Source organism: Apis cerana, linkage group LG2 (genome assembly GCF_029169275.1).
Source record: "Apis cerana isolate GH-2021 linkage group LG2, AcerK_1.0, whole genome shotgun sequence".
Lineage (NCBI taxonomy): Eukaryota > Metazoa > Arthropoda > Insecta > Hymenoptera > Apidae > Apis > Apis cerana.
This window is the reverse complement of record NC_083853.1, coordinates 6,540,535-6,561,559: the sequence shown is the minus strand read 5'-3', so window position 1 is coordinate 6,561,559 and position 21,025 is coordinate 6,540,535. Positions and strand designations below refer to the sequence as shown.

The window sequence follows — 21,025 nt, the reverse complement described above, 5'->3', positions numbered from 1 at the left end:
TAAATATGATAAAATTTTTTAAATATTTTATAATTAAATAAAATTTTATATTATTTATACAAATATACATCATATATAAAAATACAAAATTTATCTATTGTTTTTTTATTATCTTTTAAAAATATCAATCTTAAATAATTTAATCTTAAAAAATTGGAATTTTGTTATTTAAATATAATATTAAAAAAAATATTTTTTTTTCTTCCTTATTTTTTATTTCCTAAAAAATTATATATATGATATAGAAATATCTAAGTAATATATATATATATACACATTCTTCATAGACTGAAGTTCATGGATCATTCCATTTGTTACTGCGATGTAAACACGTGCCATCCTTTTAAGTGGGAAGTCCATGTTGCTTTTTAAATTGAACTATCATGTTTTAATGTTTTATATAAAATTACATTCATTTATTATACATTTTGAAATGTTTCTATATAAATAGTGATTATAATTTTATTCTTTTAAAATTTATATTTATAATATAACTTTTAATATAATAGATAAAATAATTATGCAAAAATATTACAAATATTATAAATATGGAGATATTAATAAAAAAAGTGTATAAAAATTTATAAAGTTTTTAATAAAAATTGTTTATATATACTACATATTCAGCGATTTATAATTAAAAATACGCATTAAAAACTTATTTTTGCTAATTACTATGCTAAATTTAATGTTTATTGTGATTAATTTAAAAGTTGTTTAAAAAATAAAGCTATGATATCGTGTGATTTAAATAAAAATTAAGATAATATTGTGCTTTAATTTTTTATACAAATATGACTTAAATTATAATATAATTTTCAAAATGGAAATGTGGTGGTTTTCTCGAATAATAGCTCATCATCCTTATACTATTCTAATGATAATACTTATTTTTTCTTCAACATGCTTAATTGTTCCCTTAGCTATTAAAAAATTTCCAGACTTTTCAGATCCTCAATTAGTAAGTATATATAATTAAAATATAAAAATAACATATGTAAAATAATATAATATTTTTTCTATGATAATTTATATTTTTTTATAATATTAAAGGGATTTGAAGCAAGAGGTACAATATTAGCACAAAGACTTATTGCTTGGCAAAATTTATTAGAATCAAATAAACCAAGAGGACAATTAGTTGATAATCCTTTAGAATATTATCATTATGTGCAACAATTAAATCAACAGGTATTTTTATTAAAAATTATTAATATTATAATATTATAATATTAATTGTGTATACTTAAGTTGTTCTATAAATATTTAGAAAATAAGTAAGTATCAGATTATTAATAATCTAATATAATATTTTAGAATTTACAGAATCCTATTATACAAAATTATAGTTGGATTGAAAAAAAACCTAAAAATAAGAAAAAAGGAGGAAAGAAATATCAAAAACAAATTAATAAAGAAGAAATAGATAAAATTGAAATTAAAGATAAATGGGAAGAATTAATAGAATTAAAAAACAAAAATAAATTAGATATGACAAAGGATTATAAAAGTCAAGATTATATTGATAATGAGAATTTTTTTTGTAATTTGCCATCTTCTGCTTATGCACGTGTTGTTATTGGTAGAAACTCTAAAGATTCAAATTTATGGTCAATGGAAGGTGTATTAGCACAATGTTATATTGATGCAGAGCTTAGATCAAATTCACATTTTTCTTCTTTATGTCAAATGTCAATAGAATATAATAATTCAAGGCAAAAATGTTGTAGAAGTTGGTCTCCAGCAAATTATGTTGCACTTTTATCTAATCGAAGTTCTTGTTTGGGTGTGACAGAGAATGATCTCAGTCGTGTTGAAACTCTTTTAAAAAGATGTATTTATTATTACCAAAATCGTCGTTTAACATCAAATTGTGCAGAAGATTTAAATTGTCAAAAACATGTTCCAACTGAATGCTATATGCATAATGCAGCATATCATTTATTGCATTATTTATTGGATACTGATTTTATTTTGGATCGAGTATATATTTCTGTATATATATTCTATATAATATGACTTATTATGAATACCAAGAATAATTTATATTTTTTCAGGAGCAAGATCCTCAAAATAAGTTAAATTCGACATTAAAATATGCAATGTTATTTTTACCAATTGCTGCAAGCTCAGCTACTTTAGATTTTTATAAAGGATTAAATGATGTTGATTTATCTTATGGAAAATTTTGTGTAAAGGGAATGCATTTGGGTTTAAAAAGTATATTATTTGATCGACTGTTAGTGTCAGATTCCATTTTATTACTTACTGGTTTTACCTTTGTAACAATTTGTATATGGGCATATACTGGTTCTTTTTTATTAACTGTCACAACCATTATTGCAGTAATTTTTAGTCTTGGCATTTCATATGCATTTTATACTTTACTTTTGCATATAAAATTCTTTCCATTTATGAATCTCTTGGCAATTGTTGTTGCTGTAGGTAAGAAACTAAGAAAGCATATATGATAATTAAATTTTCAATTTTAAAAAATCAAATTATTTAACATGCAATTTTATTTTTTTTAAGGAATAGGTGCAGATGATGCGTTTATATATTGCAAAATTTGGGAAAGAGGTAAAGAACAAAAAATATCAAATAATGGATTGGTCAGACTGGTACAAGAAACAATGAAACATGCTGTTCCATCTATGTTTGTTACATCTTTAACTACTGCAGTAGCGTTTTTTGCATCAGTTGTTAGCAATGTTACTGCTATAAATTGCTTCAGGTATATATTTAAAAATTACTATTTGACTAATATTAAAATATTTAAAGAAAAGTAAATAAATTTGAACATTACTAATACAAATCTTTAGTTTATTTTCAGGAATGACTGTCATTGCAAACTTTTTTTTAATGATTACTTGGTTACCAGCATGTGTCGTAGTGTCAGAACGATTTAAACTTGGTATTTTATCTCCTGCGAATTTTATAACACGAAAAATTGTTAGACCTTTACGATTATTTGGAGATAAAATAACGATAGGTTTTAATTCTTTTCTTATAAAGATAGTTATTAATTTTCGATGGTGTTGGTTATTCAGTTTGGGTATTGTAGCAATAATATGTTGTATTATTGTTTTCCAATATCCTGGTTTACAATTGCCAGATACTGCTGATTTCCAATTATTTGATAGTTCTCATCCATTTGAAAAATATGACTTGATATATGCTCGAAAATTTTGGTTTGAAAAACATGAAACAGTATGTAAAAAAATATAATATTTCTTAAGATATATCTTTTTGAAAGATTTTAGAATAATTAATAATTGCAGATTGATAATGGAGATATGTTGCCATTAAGATTTGTATGGGGCGTTAAACCAATCGATAACGGTAATTATTTAGATCCTGGTTTAATTGGTACACCAGAATGGGATGAATCTTTTGATGTATCTCATCCAGAATCACAATTATGGCTTGAAAAATTTTGCTATGATTTACGAGCACAACCTTTTTATCGTAATACGTTAGGACCTTTACTTCCTAACTGTTTTATTGAATCATTACGTAAATGGATGCAAAGACGTTGTGAAGACCCCATTGATCCACATATTAATTATATGCCATGTTGTGAAAAAAGTAAATTTCCATATAACTCAAGCACTTTACAACGATGTGCAGCTGAAGCTAATGCAGGATTATATCGTACTCCTTCATATTTATGGGTTCGCAATGGTGTTTTTGCTGGTTTAAAATTTTTGAGAGAACCGAATTCAACACAATTACAAATATCAAATGAAACAAATTCAATAATAATGCCAACACTTAAAATTAAAGCTTTAATTGTTGAATATGATAGCATATATAATTATAGTCTTTCTTTTTCAAATATGGATCAATTTTTTCATCAGGTATGTGTGTGTGCGTGCGTGCGTGTGTGTGTGTGTATGAAATATATTGTATTTTTTATTAAATAATTATAATATAATTAATGAAATCTAAAATTATATTTTTGTAGGTTGAAACATGGATGCAAAATCAATTAAAAAATGCTCCATTAGGAATGCGTGGTGGTTGGTTTGTTAGTAGATTAGAATTTTATGAATTACAACGAACATTGTATGAAGGTACTCTTTGGGCAATGGGAGTTTCATTGATTTTAGCTTTGATAGTATTGGCTTTTGTGACATTTAATCCTCTTATCAGTCTATATGCAATTATAACAATTGGTGCAGCAATTACAGTAACAATTGCTGGTTTGATTCTTCTTGGTTGGAAATTAAATGTTTTAGAAAGTATTACAGTATCTACAGCAATAGGTATATTTTTTGATATAATTAATAATTTTAATCTATAATATATATATATATATATATAAAATTTTGTTTTTAGGTTTAACTGTAGATTTTAGTTTACATTATGTAGTAAGTTATAGAGCATGTACTTCTAAAGAAAGAGAGGACAGAGTAAAAACAGCTCTTACACAAATGGGTGGTCCAACTTTAATGGCTTGTCTTACAACTGGTGCTGCTGGTGCTCTCATGCTACCTTCATGTGTATTAGCATATATTCAAATTGGTATATTTTTATTACTCGTAATGGGAATAAGTTGGATATATGCTACATTTTTTTTGTGTCCAATATTAGCAGTTATAGGTCCATCATCTCATTTCGCTCAATTTCAATATCCTAGGTAAATATATTACTGTAAATGTTTTAGTTTTTTTTTCATTAATTGGACATTGAAATTATTACAGATTAAATCTATTATGGAATTATCTTCGTAAAAGCAAGTCTGGAAATGTGCCTGATTCAAATACAGATAATAATAGGGCTAGAAGAAAGATTAAAGGAAGAGGAATGTGGTCAGAATCTACTTTAAGTACATCTAGTACAGTATGTCAATTCCATTGTAATGAAATAGAAACTTTCACTAGACCACCGCCATCACCATCATTACCTCCATCTCCATCATCAGCATTACTTCAATAAGATAAAGGTTAAATAATAAGATGGATATATTTTAAAGAAAAAGAAAAAATTCTAATTATGATGTTCCATAAACTCTTCCAAATTTTTAACAATGAATTTATTATTCATGTGTAACTTATGTCTCATATAATCTATGATCATGTGTCACTAATGTGTCATTGGCTGTGTTCAAAATAGTTTTAAGATAATTATTTATATCTATTATTAATTCATTGGGCTTCCTATATCAGTTACGCAAATATATTGCATATATTATATTATATCCATTGTGATATAAGTCAGGCTTTAAATGCCAAATATATCGCAGGCTGTTTAATATTTTATGATTTATTTTAAGTCTCAATTTTTAATAAATTTTGAAACTATATATTATGTTTATATCTAATGTAACTGATAATATTGATAAAATGTTATACTATAGACTTGCATTTACATATCTATGAATGCATTTTAACTTTTTTTTTTTTATTAAAATTTGTATAAAATATACTTGTAATTTCGTTTTATGTAAATATAGATTTTTTTATATGCAAATATTAATAAATTTAATTATTTCTAATTTAATTTAAAATAAATTGATATATATAATTTAATATGTTTTATTGATAATTGTATTATATAACTTTATATTTATTATACATTATTAAGAAAAATTAAATATGTTATTTGAATAAATTTATCAAATTGATAATTCAAAGATTACATACAGAGACTGTTTAATTTCTAAATGAAATATTATAATAAATTTAATAGAATGAATGAATTTATTATATATTTAGAAATAAGAGAATATTGAATTAGTTGTTTTATTGAGTAATGCTTTCAACTTTATAGAAAGATGTATGTGTGTATGTCTGTAATTAAATTTAAGAAAAAATAACGGAATGTGCTATTATATATGATTTTATTTCAAGATTATTTATGTTTATAAACTATATAAACTATTTACAAAAAAAGACTGACAAATTTGTATAATTTTCATAGATGATATTGAATATGCAAAGAAAGTTTAAAACAATTTTTTTTTAAATTTTGTTTCTTAAATATTTTATTTAAAAAATTTTAATTTTATTTAAATAAATGTTCATTATTTATTAATTTCTGATATTTAAGATAGTTTATATCTATAAACATTATATTTATTTTTATCAAGTTTGAAATATTAAATATTATTATACATAATAGAACAAATAAAAATTCATTCTTTACACATTTCGTTATAAGAAGAAAAAGGTACAAATCAATTTATGTAATACTATATCATGCTTTGAAAAAATTAAATATTATGCTGTTAAGGAAAATCCATTTTTATAATTATTGTATGTGTGTTTATCAATTATTTAAATATTTATAACTATCGTATGTTAAGAATATTGATATAATCTAGAATGCATTGGCAATCTTTAATATATCTATGCGTACGTGCGTGCGTGCGTGTGTGTGTGTTTGTGTGTGTGTGTGCGTGTTGTGTTATAATATAATATAGTAATGTATGTTATGTATTTCATGTTAATGCGCATCTTCGTTAAAACAAATATTTATTCAGTATAACTATGTTAAATATGTGAGCATATTATAAAAAATGAGTAACTTTCACAATAATCCAATTCACATGTTCTCGGTAAAAATATTTAGTAAACTATTTTAAATAACGATCATTTAATATCTTAGATACGAATATATTTCGAAAAATTGTTGTTTTATAAAATATTACTTTCAGAGATTAAAAATATATTTCGATGAAATTGCCTTTATTGACAAAATTTATAGAAAATCAAAAAGTATATAGATGTGTATCTATATGTATAAATATATTAAAACGTACATATTAATATAATTAAACTGAAAATTTAAATTTAATTATAATATATTTATTAATTTAAATTATTTTATAAATATATCTACCTGCGAAACAGGGCGTGAAAAAAAAACGTTGATTTGAAAAATTCGATTACTAAAGTATAATGCTTCTTAATTATATTTTAAGTATTTATACACGACGACGACGTTTCAATAATATTGGACTTATAGGATCAGTTAATGGTCGTTTTTCGACTTTTGGTAATTCTATTTTATATCTTCGAATCGGTTGAGCTTTATGAACAATTTGTTTTCGTAGCTGTGCGATTTCTTCTTCCTCTTGTTTCTTTTTAGCAGCAATTTCCTATTATTTCCATTTTATTATTGTATGTATTATAATCTTGGAAATAGAATATATTATTAACAAATTAATTATAGAATAGTTTACCATTTGTTTCTGTAAGTCTTTTTGTTTTTGTTTTTCTTTTATAATCTCATCAAAGCGTTTTCTTTCTATCGCTCGAATTTCTGAGTGTAAAGGTCCTATTTTTGGTGGTTCTAACTTCTTCTTTGATAAACATGGTGTAAACGGCGGTTTTTTCCAAAGCTAGATTATTTAATAAAATTAAAAATGTTTCATTAAGTTATTTAATAAAAATATATTTATTATATAATATATAATATATGAATTAATTAATAATATTATATAATAAGTATTAAAATTAATAATTAATTGAAATAATATAATTAATTTCAAATAAAATTTCTTTAATTACCTCGGTATTCTTTTTAATTTGTTTATTAGGAACATTAACTTTTTGATTTTTTTCGTTTTTGTTATTACCTATTGGTTCAATTTTAATTCGATTTTTTATAAACTTTGGAATGGGATTTGCATGAAATATTTTTATTTTTTTTTCTTCTTCCAATATCTAAAAGTAATGAAAAAATCACAATATTTTTTAATATTTTTAATATATTTATAACAAAGATTTGCATACCTTTTTAATCTGTTTTTGTTTTTGTTCTTCTTTTTGTTTCTGTATATTTTTTGATCGTAAATCAAAAGAGAATGGATATATTTTAACATTCTGCGATTTTTGTACTTTATTACAAATTTCAGTTTTAATGTTAGATTCCTAAAATGTTGATCTCAATTTAATCAACAATATTATTTATTCATTATCAATATTACGTACCTGTTTAATGCTAACATTATGAACTACGTATTCTTCTTTTTCTTTCTCTTGTTGATTGACATATAATGGGTTTTCATATACTTGGTTAATGCTAACATCATGCACTACGTATTCTTCCTTTTGTTTCTCCTTTTGATTAACGTATAACGGGTTTTCGTATACTGTTTCATTTTGTGTTTCGGACAAAGAGAAATTTTTTAAAGATCTATGAAAGAATTAAATGATCTTTTTTCTTATTATTGGATTTATCATTGGAAAAAAGAAGATAAAAAAATATGTTATGTTTGAAAATTCACAATTGTAATTCTTACGTGATCAATGAATCGTCTTCTGTAATTGTACTCGGAAGTTTTTCGTTTGCAAGATTCGGATTTGGTGTACTTACAACTACAGTCACTCTATCTATGATCAAAATCGAATTAAGATTGAATAAAACGAAATAGAAAAATTTTGACAATTTTTAAACTTCTATTCTTTAAAGATGTCGTTTATTACTTACTAAAAAACGAATCTCCAATATCGGGTAAATTTGAAAAATCGACAAATTGCGGTGATTGGATCGCATCCCATTTCTCATCTTTTTTCGAATTTTTATTTTTATGCCAATTATCATTTTGACATTCCGGTTTGACATTTTCCTTCTGCCATAATTTTCGAGGTGGTACTTTCATAGTATTCTTAGAGTATGTTACTGGTGTTATAGCTTGTCCATATTTTATATTCATCAATTTTGTGGGTGCGTGCATTATCTAAGATTCCAGAATCTTATCAATTTTGTTATGAAACAAGTATAAAATTGATTATATTTTTCACAAAATTTAAAAAAAAACAGTTTTTACTCTCTCATTACTTTTAATAATAATTTAAAAATCATCCAATGCTTTATTTCGAAATTGACTAAATATTTCGCAACTGTAATTCGTATGTTTATTATTACGAATAGGTCAAGTTGAACTTAATTTCTGAAGGAAACGAAACACATGAGAATAACAATGAATAGCGATTATAAATACTGTTGTATAAAAAAAAAAATATAGGTCGTAAAAAAATCATATGTTAATAAAAAAATATATAGAATTCAGATTTATTTGTTTCTTTATAATTCATTAAAATTTTACGATATTTTATAAATATTATAAAATTAATATATAAAAATAATTATATTTTACGTATTGTAACGTAACATTGTAGTAAATATAAGAAGTTGCGCGCGATCATTGATGTACACGTGAACATTTCTATGGATACGAATGTTCACAACAAAGCAGGAGCCACATCCTTGAATCGTTTTCTCTAAGTAAATTTGTTAAATATGATTAATTTTTCTTCTGTTCGACAATCGGAATCGACACAAAACTCATTTGCTTTTGTTTCAAAAAGGAATTATTTTAAAAATCTCAACATACTTGCGATGACATCACGATCTATAATTCATATATTGCACTATAATATGCAAAAACTTTTAAAAAGAGAACTCAACGATGAATTATAATATTGAAAATAATATTTCGATTTAAAGAAAAACTACGAACATGCACGGCTTACGGTAAGAAAAAAAAATTAATTTCTCCTTCAATCTCTTTATTGTGTAAAATTAATCTAATTCGATTTTAAAATGCAAAATATATAGATTTTGAAACGTTGGATAAATCTAATTTTTATTATCTATAATTTTCAGAGCTGAACACAATATTAGCAGTTTGGGTACGAGTCGCTGGCTAGAGGCTCTTTGGGAGCCAGCTGCCAAATTGTACACTTTATCAAATGGGTTAGATATGCTCGATGTAAGCGGCGATGGAGATGCCAGGCTTGTATGTGCTGATTTGGGAGCTCTCGACATCAATTCGCCTAAGGTGAGGTATAATTTTTAATTAAAAAAGATCATTAATATCGTACGTTCTTTCCTATAAAATATAATCTCTAATTAATATCGTATACAAATCATTTTCAGATACGAGTTTACAAAGGAGGCGATCAGATAACGGAGCACAACATGGTAGATCTACCCTGCGGAGTGGTCGGTTTTTACACGCAAAATGGAGAACCTCGATCCTCCGTAGTGGCAGTGGGTGTTGGCTCTAGCGTCTATATATTTAAAAACATGAGACCTTACTTTAAATATTGTTTGCCGCACATCGAGGCACATCCAAAAGAACGAGAGGTATAGAAAATTCTTCTTTCCCTAAATTTAAAGACAAACAATTTTTCAATTTACAAAATTGAAGGAAAAATCTGTTTTTATAGATTTGGCACAAGGCTGGATTGGACGAGGAATTGAATGTGCTCACATTAGCCGACGAATTGGATCTGTTGTTAAAGGAACTTGGGGCTGGATTTATTTCATCGAGAACGTTGAAATTCTTATGCATGGATAAGAATTTGAGAGCTAGCTTCGCAGAACAGTACAGAAGGATCCCACTCGTTAAAAGTAACGCCTTAACTGCGATTTCTGTGATTCGAAGAGATTCGTGGAACGATCCGGCAAGTAGTTGCCTCGTGCTCGGTACGGAATTTGGAGAAATACTTATATTGGATCCTCGGTATTTCATTTTTATTCAATTATATATATATATTTTTGTATAATTAAAAAATTATAAGTAAATTACGAAATGTCTATTTGTTTTAGAACCTTCTCCATTATGGATAAACATTTATTGCAATGGCCACCGGTTGCTTTTGCGTGTATAGGTTTGTGGACAGGCGATGGAAGAGTATTAATTATCGGAAGGGACGGTAAAATTGGCATGATAAGGAGGGGAAGTTCTGTCAAACTTTGGGAAAAATTATCGTCACCTGCTGTAGCCATTTCAGCCCTTAATAACGAGGGCATCGCGGTTACCACGATGGATGGCACTTTGATCGGTTTCTCCAGAAAGGTATGCGAAGTATTTCTTTTTTATTTTTAATATAAATTATAACCGATGAATTAATTCGAAACAGGGAATTAAACTTTGGCACGTTCGCGTTCCGGGAGCAATTTTGGATTCGATAAGCTTACCAGTTCCTCAAATTGGACTCTCATTGCTTGCTGTGAGTACAGCTGGATATGGTATCCGTGTATATGACGGAAAGCATCACGTAGACACGTTAAAGATTATGGAACCAGTTTCAGCTATGAAGGTATAGCTCATATTCATTACGTGGGGGAAAATTATTTTTTAAGCTAAATACTATATGGTAATTGTATTCTTCTTATTTTTTGTTTCTTTTTTATTAAAATAGTACGGCAAAATGGGTCAAGAAGAACGAACAATGGCGATGGTCACCGTAGGAGGTGGCCTCTGCGTGAAAATTTTGAAACGCACCGCCGATTTCAGTGTTCACAATACAATGTCCGATTTACCGATCAACGACGGTTCCAAATTTCTGATACCGAAGAAAACGCGACTGTTCGTGGAGCAAACGATACGCGAAAGATCGGAAGCGAAGAAGATACACACTACTTTTCAACAAGGTCTACTTCGATTGAGATTAATGGTAGCCAAGAAGGTAGTCGAATCTTTGAACGACGGTCAAGACGCTGAATCGCACTCTCTTACCGTGGAAGCTACAGTTTTAGGATTGGGACCGCATTATCAAATTCGCATTTTGTTGACGAATATATCCGACGAATTGTCCGATACGGATCTGTACATCGTTTGCAGGAGCGAGAACATAGAAGTGAAACCACGTTTGATGGATGTGCCTCTTTTACCGAGCGGTGTTCCGATTCCTTTTGTCGTTAACGCGATTTTGAACAGTAGAATATCAGGAAAGATGGAGATTTTGGTGTGTAAGAAGTCGAGAACGAAACCAGTTACCGTAACGACAGTGATTTTACCTGCCCCTGAAGAAGATATCGAAGTTTAACGTATTAACGAATATATCTAAGAATCTAGATATTTATATATCTTGGAACCTGTAGAAATCTGTGAGAGAAAATTTCCTATGTATTTTATTTAAATGTTGATATATTTTAAAAATGTTTATGAATATATATGTATATATAATTGTATAAATATTGATAAATTATAAAATTAATTTTTGAACTAAAATTTTATTTATTTTTCATTAAAACTATATAATATTAAGTTTTTTTGCCTCTATTAAAGATTAAGATAAGATTAAGACTGTTTCCGAAATTTATATTTCATATGATCGCGCGCTAAAATCAAATAGAACGCGCTAGACAAGGAGAACAAATGTTGTAAGAAGGACAGAGATAGTGTAAAAATATTGAAATCAGCGCCATCTTCAGAGTGCCGCAAATTAAACACAAATAAAAAGGATAGAAGATAGTGGGAAAAGGATAGAGAATAAGAACTAACCGCTAGCGCCATCTCTCGGGCATCAAAGACACTTTTTCAAAAGATAGGGTAAAGTAGAGTAGGAATCGACACTCAGCGCCATCTTTTGAGTGTTAAGAGAACTTTGATGGAAAGTTTTCGAAATACTCGAGAGATGGCGCCACCATGTCGATTTTTACTCTATTTCTATCCTTTTCTAATTATCTTCTATCCTTACTTCGTGAGTTTCATTTGCGGCACTCTGAAGATGGCGCTGATTTCAATATTTTTACACTATCTCTGTCCTTCTCTCGTCATTTACTCTCCTTGTCTACATTCACTATACAAATTCATGCATTCAAGAGACGGAACTAATACTATCGGAATTAACTTTATTGCCTTCTTTACTTCTAATCGAATTGATTGGGGAAATTTTATGAATTTATTCAATATATTTTATGTATGTATATATATATATACATATATATATTTATTTTCATATATCACATATACACTTTTAACATTTCTGTTACTAAATGAAACATTTAGGAAAATATACGTACCATCAACTAGACATTTCATTCTCATATTTTTCTACAACAAATTTAAATAATATAAATAAATATATAAATTCTCTCTATTCCATCTTTCGAAACTACGTAAAATATACGATATATTACAACTTTATACTACATAAAGCGTTCGACATTAAACAGAATACTTTAAAAAAAAAAAAAAAAGATTACAACATATTCAATGTAGATAGATATCTTTATAACACAAAAATTTGTCCATCTCGAGACAAAATAAATGCTAACAGCGACTTTCTATTATTTCAGGTAACTGTCGTTCTACCTGAATCAGTTCTATCAGAACCAGGAAGAATCAAGAAGTAGACGGAAGAGGAAGATCTACCGAGAAGATCGCGGTAGATAGGTTTTCACGCCAGTTGCTACAACAACCATTGGCATCCGCGAAACGAGCGTTTGATCGAGCTCTCCGATACCGGCGGCCATACGATTTACTGTCATTCGCGCGTGCGAACACCGGCCTCTAGATAGAGAGAAGATCCTCCCCCCCTCTGAATCGTAGTACCTCTATCGGTGCACGATTGCGTTATGTTGCCGCTAATTTGGATTTATGTTCGCATTCGCACGTCGCCCGATGGCTCGCGCCGCCACCGACAGAATCTCTTTGATCGACCTCCCCTCTTTTTTTTTTCTTCCCTTATCTCGTTCGCAGAAAATTCTGCGAATTCGTTGTACGAACAGAGTGGAGGGAGATTGGAATTTTTTTTTCGAAGGAGACGAAACATTTTCCTTATAAAATTATCCAGAGTAATTAATTTTAAAAAGTTCACATTTACACGGATAAGCGTTTATTTTTTTTTTCAAATTTGAACAAAATAGTCGAAAAAACTTTCTTTCCCCAAATACGAGATATATCGCAAGATTTCCACTTTGAATTCTCAATTCTTTTCAAAAGGAAGAACACAACGCTCGATTAAGAAGAATATGTATCTATCTCACGCATCTCTCTCGAAGAAAAAAGAAACGACGAAGCAATGTAACATAAGATCTAAATCTTTAGAACGAAAATCTCACTCAACTCGATCCATCGTATTGGAGGAAAAGAAAAGGGAGGAAAAGAAAAGAAAAGGAAGAATTAAGGAACAAGTTGTATCGGTAAACGAGGGGGTGGTGGTAGAATTCAGCGCGAAAACGCGCGTTAAGCCGCGATGACGAGGACAAATGGTAACCTTATATCGGAAACGACGAGGCTCGAACGACGACAAAAGGGTAGGTGGATAACTCCGTGAGGAAAATTGCTCGTTGTATCGACGACAGGAGGGGGTGTGAGGGGAGGAGGATAGGAGAGCGGGGGCGGGCGCGAAAAAATGGCAAAATCTGATCCGGGCAGGGACGTGGTAGCGAAGGGTACAGGCCGTGGATCGTCATTACCCGTCATTATCGTGGCTCGGCCAACCACTGTAATCCGTATTTCATTTTCTGCCGGTTTTTTATCCTCCCCTCCCCTCCCCCCAACAGTCTCATCCAAGAGAGCAAGTGGTTACGGCCCTAGATTACAGGCGTCGTTGGACGACGACCTGATAGTTTCCGCGATAGAGCTTCCCGACCCTCCCCTCCCCCTCTTTCTCTCGAATGTACTCCACGATTTGCACCCTTCAAGGTCTCTGCCCCTTTTTTTTCACCGCTCGTTCATCGTGACGATCAACCAGGATTAACGGGATGATTTTCATTAAGAAGTTTCTTGGGAGGGGAAAAGGAGGGGTGAAGTCGAGTTTGGGGTGGATTCGTTTCGACAGATTCGTTTGAAATGCGTTCCGATATTGAGATGTGTGTTTTATAGATGTATATAATTCAGAAGTATAATAGAATTTGGACTTTTTTAAAATGATTGGAAAATAAAGGTAGGAGAAATTATTGAGAACAAAATTATTGATATCTAATTTTATTGAATGCTGATTAAATCTAAAATTAGAAGAAGAAATAGTGTACACAAGGTGTGTAGTAAAATTGGGTTTATCATCTTCGGTTAATCCCTTGATAATCATAAAATCGTGCAGTATTAAAAATATTACGAATCATTAAGAACTAGTTTATTCAATAATTAACAATAAATATCCTTCGTTTACTATCGATGCACGTTTCGTTTCAACTCTTCCCTCTAACTATATATATTCCATGAATTGGAAAAGGAGGAGGTCGAAGGTTAAGTCGAATAAAAATGTAGGAACTAATTGCCTCACGGTACGCAATTTACTCGAGGCAACGATTTGAATAAAGTAAAAGATAAAGCACGTTTCCTTTCCTCGAGAAAGAAGCACATACTCTTTACTTCGAATACGGCCTCCTATTTTATACTCATTTCTCATCGTTAAAAGATCAATTTGGAACGGGATCGATTTAGAAGTGGAAAAAAAAAAGATGGCAAAAAAATCGGTAAACGATCGTTCATCTCGAAAACAGGTAAGGAAATTTTAATGAATCTAGATTTTTTTTTTCTCTCTGTTTTCGTTTCATCGGTATTTATTACCTCATTAAGGATTTTTAATCGTATCACGTTTATTTTTACTCGTTCTATACTTTCCGTCGCAATAATTGATATAAGGACATAACCTTGATTTTTATAAACTCAAAATGAAAAAATAGCAAGATAAAAAATATACACGGTATTTAATCGAGTAACTTGTTAAAATTTTCAAAATATGAGAAGTAAGAAATCGTGTAACGTACTAACAGCTAACATCGATCCTCCACAATTGTATTATGATCGTTGTGGATGAAATATTTTTTTAATAAAATTCTCAATTCTTTTTATATCTTTCTTGAGCATCTTTCGATCTCAAAGCGATTCAACGATTCGATAATATCTTGAGTTACTTCCATCGTAAGATAAGGTTAATTATATATAATTAGATTCTTTTAATTGATCGTTATTTCGTAACTTTTTCACAGGAAATATGTATCGAAATTCGATATATCGAATTATCTCAACTTAGAATTTGAAGTGAAATTTGTATAATTTCACAAACACACACATATATATATATTTTATTATATTAAATTACATTTTACTGATAAATTACTAATCTAATGAAACATAATCAATCAACATTTCTCCCCTTTTTTATATTCCATGCAATAGTCGCATCGATTCATAATTATGCGAATTATATTTGAAATGTTGTGAACGTCAACTTTTATGCTAATATTATTTTTAAAGATGGCGTATCGATTACAGTAGCCGGTCGATCTGCATTTCTAATTCGATGATTTTGCTAATTTGTGTAAAAGCTGCCTCGAGAAACCAGGTATTATAGTTGTAAATCTCGTTTTCGCGATAAGGAAACGATTCTTTTCAGACCTTCGAATGGAAAAACGTGTTTTTTTTAATGTATCTATTTATCCCTCTTTTAATATTCGAGCGAAACAATTTGCACTGCGTTTAATTTGTTATTATATGCAAACAGGTATATTTCGTTTAAATCAATCGAATGTAATATTGAAAATTTGAAAGATCAATGATTTTATTGATGATTTTATTAATTTTCGAAATTCGTAATGCAATTTTTTCCCCCTTAAATAAATATCCGACTAATTTTAAAGATATTACTCTAGAATTCTATAATTGTTATTAATCCACAAAATTTTTTAACTGCAACAAGTATACTTAAAACATAAAAACATGACAATTCAAAAACTATTTTTCTTTTAAAATAAATTTATATTCTTTTTGTGAGAATTCCACGCAGGAAATTTTCTCTAAAAATTAATCCTAAATTAACTCCACTGTATTATATTATTCACATTTTTGCACAAAAACGTTCGCAATATCTTAATCAAACTTGAACCTTTTCCTTAAATTTTATATAAAACGAATGGATCATCGAATATATAAATAATTCTACTTTATTAGAACCGTTGAAAAGCCAATACGATAACGATTAAAACGATTGAAGAGGAACGAGATTGAATTAACATCCCATCGAGCCTTTAATTAAACGGCTTCAAGTATAGACTTGGCCATTTTTATTTATCCCACGCGTCACTTGTGCACACACCTATGAGATATTACTCCGCGAGCAATTAGCTCTATCTTTCTTAACCCCTTTAACCTATCGACCCTTTTCCTCTTCGGTTCCGCCGCATCCTTGGAACCGATTACATTCTTGCAGGACAAGGTTGTTAGAAAAGGCAACGTGAAAGACCGGTGAACGTGTCTATGGCCGGGTAATAAGGTGCAAAAGGAAAAATGCGAAAATGCTGAATAAACGGACTACCCGCGTGGCACAAGTTGCCGCGGAAGAAGAAGAAAAGTGAGAATTGTCCGCGAAAATATACCTATGAATACCTCGAATTTTTTTTTTTTTTTAGAATTTATCATGGTACAAGTGTCGTTTGAAATTAATGTTGCGACGCTCTTAGGTTAAGATGAACGACCTCGTGTCTCGAAGATTAATTGCTCGCTAATGTGTTTTACTATTAACCGAGAGAATAGTTTTCTCCGAGTTTTTGATTAAAATTTTAATTAATATGCACTCTTATGAATTGATAATTATCAATTGAATACGTAACGTATTATTCGATGATGTATATCCTGCTACAACGGATAATTCAAAATTTCATTGTACAAAAAAATAGTATTATAAGCGTTTATAAATAATTTTATGAATCAATTTCGATCGTATCTTCTCTGCAAAGTGTGCAGGTTCGAAAATATCGAAAAATATAATAATACACGTACGATATTGGAGGAGTGAAGCAAATTTATTAGTTATTTTAATTTTGCATAAAAATCCACCTCAGTTGTTATTATCACGAAAAGGAAAAAATAAGAAGAAGAGGGGTAGGGGGAAGAGAGAAGAAATTTATCTATACGAGTAGAGAATTAACCAGAAGGTTAAAGGGTTAAAAAGATAAGTGGAAGGGGGAATAACCTTCTTTCGATGGAAAGATGAGATACAGAGGATCGCGAGAGACGGATAAAGATGAAGGAGATTAATCGTCTCGGATGGCTTTGCAATCGGCAGCTATCAAACGCGCGAGCTTACTTTCTGTCTTGAATAAATATGAACGAACGCACGATTTAACACGCCCCTCCCTTTCTATCTATCGTTCAACCATCTAGCCAATGATTACGATTATCGATAATCGTTTTGAAAGCAGAAACCCGTTTCGTTACATTATGAAACGAGTCAACAATATTTAATACCTTGTAGTCAATAATCCACGTTAATCCTTCAATAATTGCTCAATCAATGTTTTAGCAATGTTGGTGGCTGCCATTCATATTTCGATATTTATCATTTTCACAAGGAATTAATCGCTTCGAACAATTTATCGTTTCACATTGGAATAATATTTATTATAATCAGATTCTTCAAGTTTCGAACGTGACAATAAAATAATCTAATTACTTTTTTCTTTTTAAAAAGTTATTCTAAATAATATGTATTTAGAATAGTATTGAAAAATACCAATGAAATATATAATAACTATTTTAATTGAGCCGTACAAAATTTCTGAAAGAAAATTTACTCATTTCTGAAAAGTCAACAAGATAACTGCTGCTCCTTATTTCTACTTTATCTTGTAACATGTAAAATGTACATTGCGCCGCAGAGATAATCTCTCTCTACCGTGGGGAGATTTATAAATCGGTTTATCGAAACTTAAAAGGAAAATCCCTCTCGAAACATGAAAACGGGGCGGCCAACCAACCATTTCCTCTCCCTCTCCCTCTCTCTCTCTCTCTCTCATCTTTCGAAAACGATTTCGCATTATAATTACACATTCTACCGAACGAACAATCTCTCGTGAATAATTTTTAATCCCGTTACCGCAATCTGGTCGGCTACAGAGTTGTAATGCAAAAACCTGTTCAAAGGCAGCGTCGGTGGATTAATAAGCACCGTCGACTAGCGGGACAATCATTCACGATGAACCGAACAAAACGAGATCGGAGAATCGTTGAACATGATCCTCGAACACCGTCGTTTCGAACCACAAGGTCGAACTCACAAATTGAACCGTTTTTTTTCTTTTTTTTTTCTTTCCCCCTCTCCTTCTTCTTCGTACCATCTCGAATGCTTTTTCTCCCCTTCCCCTCCTCCATTTGGATTCGAGCACGAATTAAACGCGAGTAACACGCGTATTTCTCGCGAGATCGATTTACGAGCGGGAGAAGGAACGATATTAAAATGGCGGTGGCCGGATTTCCGAGGTCGTACATCGAGATAAAACGCACGGGACACGGAGGGATCGTTCTCGAGTTCGATAATTGAATGTTCCTCGCAGGAACCTCTCTGTCCCTGGCTAAATCGAATATATATCTCTTCTTTTCACCAGTTGGGGGACACTGTCGCGGATAAATCAGGCACACGCGTGTATTTGCAAGCGACATAAGTGAAAATCGTGGTTTCGATGGATCGGGTATCGTTGAGAGTGAACGGGTAAAAAGTATTGGGAGGATCGATTAAATGTTGTTGAGGATTGATCAAGGATCTTCTGAAGGGGAGGATGGAGTTTATGTCACGACGTAATGCGGTGGGATCGAATTTTTTGAATTTTGTTAATGTTTACGAGAAAGTAGTATGGAAAATGAAAATATTGGAAAGATCGTTTAATCGTCGAGAATTTTTTTCTTTTTTTTTTTTAGGGATAATGAGAGAGACGTTGGTAGGATTTATCTCGATTGTCTTTATCTATAAAAAGAACGATGTGTTATTATTAGATAAAAAAAGAAATTCTTGTTTTTGGACCGAATGGAATTTATGCGCCTGTTAATTAGTTGATAGGAGAAAAAGAGTCGAAATCAAACCTTAAAAACTTGTTTAAAAGAGATCTCCTTTAAAATTGTATCATTTGTGGCAAAAAAATATTTTAATTGGTCCATTAATAACGAAAATAATTAGAATGGTCACGATAGGTGGTCCAGCACGATGACTTTTTTTTTAAATTATTTTCAAACTTACTTCAAGCCAGTATTTCAAAATTACACACTGTATAATATAAATTATTAGTTGCCAAATTTATTTCACATAATAAAGCTACGAAAAAAATGGATACAAATGTTATAATTATAAAGATTAATATTTCGACTCATCTCACAATGTTGCTCGTAAGATTATAATTTATTAACCATCGTTCAACAGTCAAGTAAATTGCGCGTGTACGCGTTTGTAAAGAGCGCAACACGTCTCAAGGCCGATGGATAATCCAAAGAAAGGCGATAATTGTGGGGTCAGAGTTACACGGAGGTCCTTTCTCTTTCACCGGTTAACTTAAGGCTGTACAAACGTGCAAATTGTATTCAACTTCAATTTTTTCCTTCGTTATATTATCGTTATGCAACTCAATAATTTTTTAACTTATCCATCATTCAAACAATCAAAATATATTAATTCATTCTTCGTATCAATTTAACATCCAATTAATACCAAATCTTTTATTTCTAATAACTTTTTGGTCCGTTATTCTATCGATATATTTTTTCTTAAAGAAACAGAATAATCAACAACACGCGACGAAGTGTAATTTTTCTCAAAAATGATATAATTTATTATTAATCGTATCGATATTTTTAATTATTTTTAATTACTTCGATGAAATCTTAATAAATCCCGATTTTTCTTTTTTTTTTATACGTTTCCTATTCCAAATTGTAATATTTTTACTTTCGTTTATTCAAATTGTAATATTCTTATTTTTGTTTATTTATGCGATCTTCGGACAAAATAATACCGGTATCCGATGATCGTCTATGCATTTACTTAGCGAGCCATGATCGATCTCCGAATCGGCGCGACAATGCTTGTTGGCCGTAATGAATCTTGGTTGTCGCATAATGAGAGCATAAATTATGCGCTCTCGTACGAGTATGTCTCTTTCTCTCTGTTACTCTCCAACGGGGTCCAGCCTGGTCCTCAGCAATAAATTCTATGCCATACAGATATATACATACTTCTGCTATGCCTCTCTCTTTCCTCCCCACCTTGTTTCGTTCGCTCTTTGTTCCCTCCGTCTCTGTCCCTCTGCTCGCTTCTCCTACCTTTCCCTCTCAGTTTTTCCGTACACATTTACCTGATCCGCGCTTCCTGTTCTTTTTATCTTATCTTATTTGTTAATGATACGAGTTGTTGAAAACTTTCTTAACTTTAATTAATCAGGTAGCTCGTTTCTTCGAAAAATATAAATGAGCAAGTTGTTTTATTATTAATTTTCTTTCTTGAATCTTTTCTTTCTTTTTTTTTTTAAAGTTTAATACGTAATACGTGCACGCGCGAGGAAAAATGGG

At 30.1% G+C, this 21,025-nt stretch overlaps 3 protein-coding genes across 4 annotated transcripts; 2 read left to right on the top strand and 1 right to left on the bottom strand.

Moving 5' to 3' along the window:
- The first annotated feature begins 294 nt into the window (after nt 1–294).
- LOC107996642 (protein dispatched) lies at nt 295–7,178 on the top strand. The gene is made up of 10 exons (XM_062071960.1): nt 295–961; nt 1,054–1,191; nt 1,318–1,983; nt 2,058–2,445; nt 2,533–2,734; nt 2,823–3,210; nt 3,282–3,860; nt 3,968–4,268; nt 4,342–4,642; nt 4,707–7,178. Exons 1-10 carry the CDS (start codon nt 824–826, stop codon nt 4,939–4,941), a joined length of 3,336 nt encoding a protein of 1,111 aa, XP_061927944.1. The 5' UTR covers nt 295–823; the 3' UTR covers nt 4,942–7,178.
- Nucleotides 5,960–20,589, bottom strand: LOC107996921 (targeting protein for Xklp2-like). Of its 2 annotated transcripts, none has more exons than XM_062071963.1 (8): nt 20,507–20,589; nt 8,440–8,690; nt 8,252–8,342; nt 7,941–8,145; nt 7,743–7,880; nt 7,518–7,673; nt 7,190–7,348; nt 5,960–7,105 (listed from the first exon to the last, which is right to left on the bottom strand). In XM_062071963.1, the coding sequence occupies exons 1-8, from the start codon at nt 20,572–20,574 to the stop codon at nt 6,932–6,934; spliced, it is 1,242 nt and encodes a 413-aa protein (XP_061927947.1). In that variant the 5' UTR covers nt 20,575–20,589; the 3' UTR covers nt 5,960–6,931. The 2 variants fall into 2 exon arrangements, with proteins under 2 accessions (XP_061927947.1, XP_061927946.1); XM_062071962.1 differs by lacking the exon at nt 20,507–20,589 and adding an exon at nt 8,791–8,949 and having other exon boundaries at nt 8,440–8,689.
- On the top strand, nt 9,202–11,974 carry LOC107996920 (Bardet-Biedl syndrome 1 protein homolog). Its single transcript, XM_062071961.1, has 7 exons — nt 9,202–9,486; nt 9,619–9,793; nt 9,892–10,101; nt 10,185–10,480; nt 10,567–10,816; nt 10,881–11,060; nt 11,163–11,974. The coding sequence occupies exons 1-7, from the start codon at nt 9,473–9,475 to the stop codon at nt 11,787–11,789; spliced, it is 1,752 nt and encodes a 583-aa protein (XP_061927945.1). The 5' UTR covers nt 9,202–9,472; the 3' UTR covers nt 11,790–11,974.
- Nucleotides 20,590–21,025: the final 436 nt, after the last annotated feature.

Bases quoted from the DNA above. Each gene is read 5' to 3' on its own strand.
- LOC107996642 (XM_062071960.1), top strand. From the start codon at position 824: ATGGAAATGTGGTGGTTTTCTCGAATAATAGCTCATCATCCTTATACT. The intron at 2,446-2,532 runs GTAAGAAACTAA...ATTTTTTTTAAG, and splicing joins GGCAATTGTTGTTGCTGTAG to GAATAGGTGCAGATGATGCG. The intron at 2,735-2,822 runs GTATATATTTAA...ACAAATCTTTAG, and splicing joins ACTGCTATAAATTGCTTCAG to TTTATTTTCAGGAATGACTG.
- LOC107996920 (XM_062071961.1), top strand. The intron at 10,817-10,880 runs GTATGCGAAGTA...AATTCGAAACAG, and splicing joins TGATCGGTTTCTCCAGAAAG to GGAATTAAACTTTGGCACGT. The intron at 11,061-11,162 runs GTATAGCTCATA...TTATTAAAATAG, and splicing joins AACCAGTTTCAGCTATGAAG to TACGGCAAAATGGGTCAAGA.
- LOC107996921 (XM_062071963.1), bottom strand. From the start codon at position 20,574: ATGCGACAACCAAGATTCATTACGGCCAACAAGCATTGTCGCGCCGAT. The intron at 8,691-20,506 runs GCTAAGTAAATG...TCTGGAATCTTA, and splicing joins TCGGAGATCGATCATGGCTC to GATAATGCACGCACCCACAA. The intron at 7,881-7,940 runs GTACGTAATATT...TCAACATTTTAG, and splicing joins ATAATGTTAGCATTAAACAG to GAATCTAACATTAAAACTGA.